This window comes from Balaenoptera acutorostrata, chromosome 18, assembly GCF_949987535.1.
Source record: "Balaenoptera acutorostrata chromosome 18, mBalAcu1.1, whole genome shotgun sequence".
Lineage (NCBI taxonomy): Eukaryota > Metazoa > Chordata > Mammalia > Artiodactyla > Balaenopteridae > Balaenoptera > Balaenoptera acutorostrata.
Genome location: NC_080081.1, coordinates 9,692,195 through 9,704,346, shown reverse-complemented (window position 1 = coordinate 9,704,346; position 12,152 = coordinate 9,692,195). Strand labels below are relative to the sequence as shown.

The window sequence follows — 12,152 nt, the reverse complement described above, 5'->3', positions numbered from 1 at the left end:
GGTGCATGGACTTCTCATTGCGGTGGCTTCTCTTGTTGCGGAGCATGGGCTCCAGGCATGTGGGCTTCAGTAGCTGTGGCTTGCGGGCTCAGTAGTTGTGGTGCATGGGCTTAGGTGCTCCGTTGCATGTGGGATCTTCCCGGACCAGGTCTTGAACCTGTGTCCCCTGCATTGGCAGGTGGATTCTTAACCACTGCGCCACCAGGGAAGTCCGGGAATGTTATTTTAATGGTAGGAGAATGACAAATCACTTAAAAGACTTTGTGAAATTAGCTTGTGTAAGCCACAATTAATCTGCTCAGCAGAAATTTTATGTATACATATTTATGAAGGGAAAAAGTAGTTTCTTTTGGCTTAAAAGACATAAATGATGAAATTCAGGATAGTACAGGATGCTAAAATCTGACAGTCATTGAATTAGACATCCAGGTTGCTGGATGTGTAGGTTATCTTATATTCTACCACCTTAAAAATTAGTTATCTAGGGGCTTCCTTGGTGGCGCAGTGGTTAAGAATCCGCCTGCCAATGCAGGGGACATGGGTTCGAGCCCTGGTCTGGGAAGATCCCACATGCTGCGGAACAACTAAGCCCGTGTGCCACAACTACTGAGCCTGCGCTCTACAGCCCGCGAGTCACAACTACTGAAGCCCACGCACCTAGAGCCCATGCTCCACAACTAGAGAAGCCACTGCAATGAGAGGCCCACGCACTGCAACGAAGAGTAGCCCCTGCTCGCCGCAACTAGAGAAAGCCCATGCGCAGCAACGAAGACCCAATGCAGCCAAAAATAAATAAATCAATAAATAGATTTATTTTAAAAAATTAGTTGTCTATCAATAATATACTACGCTGGAAAGCATGTACCACTTATAAATATTTTCCCACTATTATATATTTTCTTTTCAGTTCCTTAGGTGTGCCTGCAGGGGCGTGGTGGAATAGGGTGAAATTAAGGATGTTTATTTTTCTAAGAAAAGACGCCAACTACAAGCACTCACTGTTTTCTTCCAGCCTGAGCTCACTATCTCACAGACATAAACATTTTCTTTGCCATATTTATGTCTTCATGTTCGTCTGACCGTGTCTGTGTTCAAAAGGGTAACTGTTGATGGAAACATGAGATGATGCAAAGATCCCACTACCTAGGATTTATCATTATAATTTCAAACTCCTGGTAACAGAGGTAGTAGATCATCTGCAGAAAGAAAACTTGCCCTCTATAAAATAAGGGAGGTGGAGAGTGACAAATGCCAAAATTCATAGGCCATACATGTATTTTTAAAATGACAAAATGGCGGTGCACATTTACACAAAGATTCTCTGATCCAAGATGCCAATTACAAATGGTTCTTCTCAGCTGTCCATTTACAGGATTCTGATTCCCTTTAGAATGAATTTTAAAAGGGAAGTTTAGTGGTAGAATCAAGCACATCCATCACAAATAGGCTCATTCTGAGAATACACATACATTGGTTGAGATGCAAACATGCGTTAAGTGCCTTTTAAAGTATCTGTCAAATGTCTGGGAGTCTCTTTTTAAGGAGAAAAGACAAAAGCAATCCCGCCAGTCACGAGGTAGGAACCCTCTGTACAAGCATCCTCTACTCTCTTACCATGGAGCAAAGGATCCCTGGGGCACATGTTTGCTTTCATCAGGAGCAGACTAATTTTCTCTGTTAAATGATTTTTTTTCCAATAGACTAAAATCAAATGAATCCATTTAATTGTTAGTAAAAGTGCTCTCTCAAGGTCAGTTCTTTGTGTGAAATAAAGTGAAGGAAATGCCATGGTCCATTTCTCTTTAGTTCCCTGAATTATACAACAACATTTGGATTGGTTAATGTAACAGTAGTTACGCGAGGCACATGGTGGGATATCCAGAGCCGTGAATCCTAGGGTGAAGTCCTTAGGGGAGTGTGGCAGGGGCAGGGGCTGCCAGTTGTCCCACCATATCTGTTCTTCTTGTCTTACAAAGTAAGAAAAATTTTATGGCCACCAAAAAAAAAAAAAAAAAAAGGACATTCTTTCCCTTTCTTGAAGCTCATCTTGACCATGTAATTATATATATACTGGTCTATGAAATGAAAGCAGAAACTTTCTATTTTTTTCCTTCCTGCTCTTTGGAATATGGATGTAAGAGTTAGAGCTACAGCAGCCATTTTAGTTCAGGAGGCAATCTGGGGAATGGAAGTGATGCAAGGTGGAGCAAAAAGGTAGAAGGATTCTGGATCTATAGCAACACAGACCACCGTAACAACCTTGGATGACATCCTCCAGCTTTATATGATAGAGAAAGGAACCCTATCTTATAGAAGCCACTTATTTGGGGCTTTTTGTCCCTTGCAGCTGAACCTAAGTTAACACAAGTGGCTTCATTTTGAATGTCCAATGATTTATTTCATTTTTAAAGATACTAACTATTCCCCTCTCATTATATTAATACAGGTTTACTATTAAATACTTAGAAAATGTGTATGAGCTGTAAAAAAAAAATCTTAAGCCCATTCCCCAGAGACAAGCACCCCTAATATTTCAGAGTTAACCTTTCAGGTATATTATGCCCATACACACATATACATATAAACATGAGACCCTTTTACTGCATTAATATGTTATTTGCATATTTTCATATCAATAAAGTTCAATCACGATTTAATGGCTTGCATTTATTCTAATTTCATAATTTATAATCAATACTTTATGACTCGAGTTAATTTTCTTTCTCTCTCTCTCTCTCTCTTTGTCAAATAGTTTATATGTTTTTAAGGCTTTTGACACATATTGCCAAACTATTTTCTAGAAAGGATGCTCTAATTCACACTTAGTAATTATGCATGAAAGTACCCCTTTCTCCACCTTTCAGTCAACAAGAAAACCTTTTTTGTTTGTTTTAATAGAAAAGAGAAGCCAGAAAAAAGATAGCACATTGACAGCAGGGCCTGTAATGACCAAATTAAAAGGAGGTAGGATCTCAGGGAGCAAAACGGAAGACTCTTATGGCTGAGGAAGCTGGTTTTGAGCCCCCGTTCTAGCACATACCAGTTATGTAATACTGGATAAAATAATTAACTTTCCAATCCTTGTCCTTTTTTAACCTGCAACGCAGAGACAATAATAATACCAACTTCACAATGTGATTGTGAAGATTAAATAAGATTGCTTGTAAAGCCAATAGCGTAGTACTTAGTGCAGCTCTCAAGATATGTGATTTATTATAGTAAAGTGTTATGAATTAGTGGAATATTACCAATAACCACGTGTGCACCCTCCTCTTAGTACAACCACTTGGGAATCCATGGAGGTTTCAGTCTTGAGAATCATCTCATGCTTGCCTGTTTGCAACTGCCAGCGTTTTATAAAGGGTCACTTGATTTTGCTAAGAATGCTTTGCGGATTGTTCTATTGTACTTTAGGCAGAATATCATCATCATCAATGACAACAATAACAGATTATCTAATGGGAGGTGGTAGAGAATGGATCTTGGTAATAGGGGTGACCACTAGCAACTGAATTAAAATTCCAAACCCAAGACACACATACACATTTGGTAATGAAAAGAAAATCCAAAAGTTATTTTGAAATTCCCATGCTCTTTGGGTTCTTTCAAAATCAATCATCTTAAAAAACAGGTAATAGTCATTATCACACAAAATAATGAGGGTGGACACTTGACTTGATTTCGTAATTGAATAATATACTCAATGACTCCGACTCACAAGACATAATTCTCATGTATGGCTTCCTATGATGAATGTATTATTCCATTACTATAGTTTCTTATTAGAAGGAGCTCACTATTGTACCTTCTACCAAAGCCTTCCCAGAAATTGCTTTCACTCAATTGCTTTCTCACATATTTTAATGATGTATATTCATGTGGAAACCAATAGTCTTGGAACGCAGTAAACAAATTTTTACTAAAGTTTTGTTTTGGAGCATTACGTTGTACACATCTTTTCACGGAGGAGAAATTCTTTTTATTTTCCATCATGTGCCTTTTCACCTATGCCTTTCTGCCTTTAAGCTGGTATTGCACATTTACACAGAAGTTGTTCCAGTACTGTAGGAACCTATATTCTGAGAAGATTCATGGAACTACAAAGGAGAAAGAATTCCTGTGTCCTTTTATTAACTCCACCCTTATCTGTCTTGTATCTTATTAATTCAGAAAACATGGGCCAGCAAGTGTGCTCAGTCAGAGACAATGACAGACCCAGAAATTACTGCTCTCTTTAGACAATCAGAATATTTACTTACTCGTCCCTCAGTATGGCCTTATTGGGCCATGATTTGTATATAAAAGTTAGGTATGGATTGATTGCCGGAGGCTGCCTTGTGTCTCTTGTCACTATATATACAACACTTAGCCTTGTGGGGCCCTAAAGTTTAGTTCTTTCGGTTCTCTTCCAGGCAAAGTGAGATAAGCTCATTCCTACCGTGAATCAGCCTAGATCAGAAGACCACAAGACTGGCAACAGATATCTGAGGTGAAGTGTCTAAGGAGTGGGAGTGCAAGTCTGGACCAGACATGCATGATGCCCAGGACGTGTTCCGCTAGCACATCGGCCCATCCCAACACCCTTCTCTGGGGCAACACCCCTACAAACGTGCAGCATGGGAAGTCCTATTGTGGGCTGACACAGGGGGCTATTATATCCTGGATGTACAAATCTCTTGCACTTTAATCCAACATATAACCGAGCATGTGGCAACAGTGACCTGTGTCAAATGATTATGCAGGTACGGGAGTCACCATCCCCATCAGAGTTCAGGCAAACTACTGACTACTAATCTGAAAATTTCCACGTCGTTTTCCTTTTGTTCTCCTGCTACCTGCTCTATTATGGTCTCCATAAGACCTTTGGCATTAATTTTTCTGTAATTTGTTTCTACGCTGTGACTCTGAGGCAGGTTGCTTTGCTATTTTAAAGAAAGAGTTCTCATCACTGATTCTCTTTTGCCTCTTAACATATCAGAGCCAAATCTGTTGAACCTCCTAAGACGTCGGAAAGCCCCTACTTTATCCTGTTAATGTGTGTAATTTTTCTTTCTACTCACACAGCCCTCCTGGGAAGTCCAGGGACTTAGAAATATCAACAAGTCCACCATCCCCAGGACCCTCTTTGCCCTCCTATGAGGATAACTTACAGAGAACAACTGCAGACGTCCCACATACTAGAGGAAGACAAGAACTGACTTCATTTCTAAAAAGCTGTGTGCTTCACAATACACAACCATCTCTATTTTATTTCCTTAAAGCCCATCTGTTTTGTTAGAACTAGAAACTTGTGATTTAGTGTTTTAAACCATCGAACGAGAAGGCCTTTGTGCAGCGTTGTCTCTGATTTTACAAACCTAACAGAATCATGGCAAATGATGCCTCTCCCTTCCACACACACAAAAGCATCTGGAACACTTGCTGAGTGGCTGGCGAGGGGATGGGCGGGGCCTGCGGCCTGTTGCCAGGCAGCCCAAGTGGTGTTTTACCAGAGAGGCTGCGGCTGGAGCTTCGGTTGCTTAGCAACCAGGTCCTCAGCCACAGCGTTTTTCTTAATGAAGGTTTTTCACAGTTCTCTGGGTGATTACCTCTGCTGAATACCTAGACGCATTACGTCTGAATTACCATCTTATTCCTCCTGATTAAGGACAATTTTGCATCAAAGCAATTTTGTACAACTGTGTTCACAGTCTCTCCACATTTCACTTTCTACTGTAACTGCTGGCTGATTTGGTGGCACTTCCAGACACCACTTTTCCAGCTGTGGTTTTACAAATAAGAGTTACTTAAGAAGCACTATATAGTTTTAAAGACATTTTAGGTCATCTCTCAGGAATAGCGAACATGAATTCTGTGTGGAGTTCATAGTTCTATGTCCCACTTCGTTCTCAATGTCTATACTGGAAAACACACCTTCACGAGGCCGTCACTCTATTTAAAAGACATGTCAGAATGGACTTGGAACTTTACGATTTCTCATAGCTCACTAAAAAGATGAGAGAGGAAATGAGTACTGGATGTGGCGGACTCACTGAAGGTTTTCCTACATGCCATCTGTGACATAACCTAGGTAACACTTCAAAAAATCTTTCATGGAAGTTTGAATAGCTGTTTGACAAAACTGAATAATATAAATACTATTTCATCTATAATGAACTAGACCATTCGAACTTTCACAACATCATAAAAATACTGCACGAGGCTCTTCCAAATATTAGCATGTTTAATAGTATTTTCACTATTAGTTATTAAATATAAATATCTTATTTTTTTAACCTTTGTACTTCTTCTTAACTTTATTCCTCTGCTTCCTCATCCCCACTCCCAGTGAGCCACTATCCTGAATCCTTTTCTTTATAATTTTAATACGTAGGCATAAATACAATTATTTAAAAAATATATATTATTTTAAAAGTAATAATTATATAAATATAATTATTAAAAGTTCAATTTGGAGATTTGCAAAGTAAAATTTGTACCTCGGATCTTTCACAGATACCTTTGTCCTAACAGACCTGTGTAAGTATTTACAAACTTATGTTAAATTTCTCTTAAAATTTAACATTAAAGCAATAGTTGCAAGGCATAAAGTAATTTCATTCTCAATTCTGGAATTTTTATTTTCTCTCTCTTTTATTAAGATTTATACCAGAAGAAGATATATAAACCTATTCTTCCTCTTTCTAACCACCAAAAAACAAACACAAAACAAAACCAAAAATAAAAACAAAAGACATTGGATCTGAATTGCCCTCTTATGTAATAAATGCCATGCCACTTTTAGTCAAATTCTAGGATACTTCCAATTTCTTGGGAGCAGAGTGGAAACCTTCTGAATATGCAGTAATTCCTCAAAATTCACAGGCATGCATTTGGGATGGAGGGGTCCTCTTCATAATTTATTATATTGTGATTGGTTCATTCTGAATGAAATAAATTTTCCTTCTGAAAAATTCTAATCCTATACCTAAGGGCCATTATATTGGTTTCAATTACGTGAATATTTTAAAATGGGGAATTCCACAGTTGCTATATTTTATCAGCAAGTCCTTGGAGGACATGTGATGGTAGAATCAAATGGAAGGTACATAATAAATATGATGATAAGCCTGGTTTTCTATCAAACCCACCCATGGGGCTGTTAAAAATATAGGTGCCCTTGCCCCGTCACCCAGAAAATCTGATTTGGTCGCTCTGGGTTTGGGGCTTTGCACCTGTATTTTTAAGCAGCTCCCTCAGTGAATCTGATTGCAGAAGTTGGTGATAACAGGGTTTCTCAAGTCCCATCAAGTTCCATCAATGTCCAGGGTGGTGCAGAGGGACACGCCCAGTTCAAGTGGGTTACATCGTCATCTCCGGATACTGTACCTGCGTCGTGGCTGTCGAAGTAGTGCTGCTTCTCGATCCCCACATCTGTTGAAACTGTACCCTGATTTCGGCAAATGTTTCAATGATGACAGCAATAAACACATTCTGAAAGAAAATGACAAACCACATTTACCAAAGACTGGGCATGAGGGAGTGAGGGCAACCGAAAACAAACAAAAGATCTGCAGAAACTGTCAGAAAGCATAGACTGGATGAGTACGAATTTTTAGAGTACCTTAACAAGCCAGGCAAGGAAGAAAATAAGGGTAATGAAGTAGAAATAGGAACGCCAGCGGGGAAAGCTGTCGATGGCTCTGTACATGAGGAATACCCAGCCTTCCTGGGATGCAGCCTCGTACACGGTGAAGATGCTGGTGCCTGTCAAGAGAGAGGGGAGCTGGCTAAGCTGGGGTGGACTTTTGAAATGAGAAAACATTTTTCAGAAACACAATCAATATTTATCCATGCTCATTTTCTCAATGACAAAAGCTCTGCTAAAGGGACTCAAATCACATGCAACATTTTATTGCTCTTAGTCTTAGGATTTTGATAAAGTTGCTTCTGACTTCAAGCCAGGGCAGTTTTAATATCTCTAGCAATGAAATCATTTTAGGTTACAGATTTCGCTGTTAAATGCATTTAACAATGCGGAAAAGAACACTAACAATCAAGCCAAGTAAAGATATAATAAAAAACGGGGGCTTCCCTGGTGGCGCAGTGGTTGGGAATCCGCCTGCCAATGCAGGGGACACGGGTTCGGGCCCTGGTCTGGGAGGATCCCACGTGCCGCGGAGCGGCTGGGCCCGTGAGCCACAAGTACTGAGCCTGCGCGTCTGGAGCCTGTGCTCCGCAACGGGAGAGGCCGCGGTGGTGAGAGGCCCGCGCACTGCGATGAAGAGTGGCCCCCACTTGCCACAACTGGAGAGAGCCCTCGCACAGAAACGAAGACCCAACACAGCCATAAATAAATAAATAAATAAATAATTTAAAAAAAAAAAAAAAACGGATGTGTACCATGTACGCTTGCCACTTGGGGCTTAACACTTTTAGCGTGCTGAAAAGCACTTGAAATAAGTCCGAGAACTGGGTTTCATTTGAAATCACGTTCTCATAGGGAGAACTAAAGTATCTTAAGCTCCAAAAATTCATGTGATGGAGCCTGTCTTTGGATTCCATGGTGTTTACACTGAACACCAAAATGTAAGTTAGTAAATCATTAAAGAGTACTTTGTATTGTCTACGAGCATTGCCTCATTGAAAATACTACTGATAATGAAAAGAAGGAAAAGGGAACAATATGTGGGCAGAGTTTTGAACGTATGGTTAAGAGAATCTAAAATGTCATTCAGAGGAAAGCCAGCGTTTAATCCTCACGGCATTACGAGTATGTGTCATTACTTCCCTATTTTACAGATGGGAAAACTAAAGCACATAAAGTGTAGGGAATTTGTCTAGGGAGGCACACATAATAATTAGGGGAACTAGAATTAACCCAGGCACTCAGGAACGAGGACCTGCATATTTAACTGTGATGATATCCTGTATCCTGACATCTTTTCTGTGGCTTAGTTTCCCCATCTGTAAAATGGGGAAATAATAATTAAGACATACCTCAAAGTATTGTGAGGATTAAATGATTTCATTTCTGTCAAGCACTGACATTTGATGAGCACTTAATAAGTTTTAGGCATTATTATAAACAATGAAAATAACTGCTCATTATTTTGTGAAAAACCATACAAATAAAAAATATAGTACTCAGTTGAAGTTGTTTACAACTTTGGGTTTTTATTCATAAAACTGGTAAACATCTGTACCTCAACAAATTCCACTGCTATAAATGAGTTAAATTATTATAGGATATAAAACCAATATCTATCCATATATGTGCTAATTTAAAATTAGAATGTGCATACAATCAAATGTCCAAACTAAGAAGGAGGTTACTAAATTTGGCTGACGTCTGACTGCCTCTCTGGGCCTATGCATGCAGGAAGAAGAATCAGAGCATCAGTGAATTCGAAAGCACCCAGAACAGCAGAAAAGTGTAGCAGCAAATGGGGACAAATGAGAAATAACAAGGCTTGAAAGAAAAGCTGAGAGAAAGAGGGAAAGCGGATCCCTGTTTGGTGAATGCCTATTAGGCACTAATCTGTGCTATGTAGTTTATGTAAAATATAACTTCATATATGTACTGCCTCTCATTTTAAGAATCGTATTTGGTACATTGGTAAGTTGTTGCCATAGCAACTAGTATTTGTAGAACACGTCTAGTTTCAAGGCTCTTTCACATACTTAAATGCTAAGGAAATCCCTGTCTACTTAGGCAGGTAGATGTGTAGGTGGGTATAAGCACAGATAATATCCATCACATTTTACAGAAAAGCGAAGTGAAGGTCACTAGATAATGAAGTTGTCCGAGTTAAAAAGAAACAAAACCAGAATCTAAACCCACATCATCAGGCTCCAGGTCTTAAACTCTTTTTTTCTTTACCATTTACTTATATATATTCTCTTGCTTGGCACCAGGGCTTTAGAAAGACCTTATTTTCTCTTATCCTCAATTCAAATGAAGTTATCGATAATTATTTTCTGAGGGACTATGATGGCTAAGTTTATAGTCTATTGAGGAACTCATACAAGAAAATAACTTTTAAGAGAAAGATTCACAGAGGAACAGCATGCACCAAATATAAAATGGCAACAGAAAACAGAAGTGACTGTTTCCATTAATGATCCCTACATACTAAAAATATACAACGTTTTTGCTTTTATGGTCTGAATATGAAGGACAATTTTAACATAAGATGTAATTTAAGTCCCTTATTTTTTTCTAGTTATGTGAACTAAAAAAGAAAAGTGGCTGCAGAAATCCATTATGAATTACCATTAAAGTTTAATTGCTTTACCGATTGAGCATTTACAGGTAAAATACGAGGATCATCAATACAAGATAAAATGTGAAAGGAATACTGAAAATTATCCTTCCTCTAACTTGCGCAGATCTTTATTACATCTACAGGGAAGATGCTACTTGAAATTAAGTAAAAAATAGTATGTTCGATGAGTAATCTTGAAGCGTTTACTCCATTCTTCCTAATTCGACACCGAAGAAAGGAAAGTAGGAACCTTCAGTACAGTTCAGAGAGCAAGGTTTGTTGCTACAAAGAGATGAGACACTTGTGAAAATGGAACCAAAAAACTCCCTAAGAAAATGCTTTTTATTGAAAAAAGTGTTTCCCATGTACATGAACGATGCGGGGTCGAAGGCTTCGGGGATGTTACTGAGTGTCAAGAGCAAAGGCAGTGGAATAAGACAGCCCTTCCGCACCACTTTCCTGCTCCGGACTTCGACAAATGTACGAAAAGAAAATCGCTTTTGAAGAGGCTTTCCGGTGTTCAAACTGACAGAATAAAATGTATGACCTTCTTACTTTCTGTGAGAAGCTGACAATGCTGAGGGTGAAACTGGTGCTGCCGACACTTATTTTGCACAGCCTGTTCCCTCTGGCCGCCCCCGTGCTGCTCTCCAGTCCGACACTTATTTTGCACAGCCTGTTCCCTCTGGCCACCCCCGTGCTGCGCTCCGGTCCTCTCTGCCAACTCCCCTGTGGTCCTCCAGCCCAGCTCACCTCCTCTGCCCTCAGGCCACTCGCGCTGCTGCTCCTCCCAGAGAGGCCTGAGCTCACCTGTATCCCCTCACTTGTCACACGGACTTCTGTTACCTTGCTCGTCTCCCTCGCTAGGTGTCAGCACTCTAAGTTACAACTGTATCTTTCACTTCTGGACTTGGCATTGAGAAACACTCCAGAACTGGTGATAAATAAAACAATGATCATATAGTATAGAGACACAGGATGGACTTGGCATTGAGAAACACTCCAGAACTGGTGATAAATAAAGCAATGATCATATAGTATAGAGACTCAGGAAGGCCTTCCTCATATACTTGTTTTTTTTTAATCGATTCTTCCTTGGTGTAAATATTACACAGATGATTTGGAAACAAAGGGAACTATTTTATAACTGACTTTATATTTGGCTGATTTTCACAATTCACTTAAAACACATACACATATATCAATTTAAAAGCCCATGCTACAGAGAAACAGGAAAGTTTTCCTCTATTGTTTAATCCAGAATGGGACATTGCTAGAAAACAACATATTGATACATACGAAATACTTTTTTCTAGTTATACTCCAGAATATTTTTAGTCCATTTGAATGATGGAACTAAAATTTCTAGCTGAAAAGACCACACTTTTGTTAAATGAATAATGATTCTACAATAGCACTTGGAAATAGAATGCATTCTCTTTCCGGAGCCCGTGTGGCCTGCTCCAAAAATATTTCTGGGAAGCTCCTGGAACAGCATGGCTTTCTTAGACCCCAAAATCTCAAAGCACAAATTCAAGCCGTACAAGAAACAAAATTCCAACAGTGGTACTCAGCTCGTCAATTCTCTTAACTTCATTCATTCTTCTTGACCTCTTCCTTTGGTGGTTTGAATTCGCTAGCTAAAAAGACCCACAAGTCTACATTTAGAAGATAAATCCTCACCTTGGAACTTTCTACAGGCTGCCTATATTGAGACATAGTATTTTTTTTAATAGCTCTGAACAAAATTATATTCCAATCTGTTTTGACTATCTTTAGGATTATATTTACTGCTTGGTTGTCTTCCGTGAACTCTTTTTCCATGAAAAAAAGGGAGAAATTGACTGTGTCCTGGGAATATTCCTTATTGTGTCTTCTAGTCATACATTACGTGACACCATTGAG

General features: G+C 39.2%; 1 protein-coding gene across 1 annotated transcript in view; it reads right to left on the bottom strand.

Annotated features, from left to right (window-relative positions):
• Positions 1-12,152, bottom strand: part of NALCN (sodium leak channel, non-selective) — a 283,440-nt gene that overhangs the window by 189,604 nt on the left and 81,684 nt on the right. Inside the window, 2 exon segments of the mRNA XM_057532605.1 lie at positions 7,369-7,473; positions 7,604-7,746. Coding sequence (XP_057388588.1) covers positions 7,369-7,473; positions 7,604-7,746 — 248 coding nt within the window.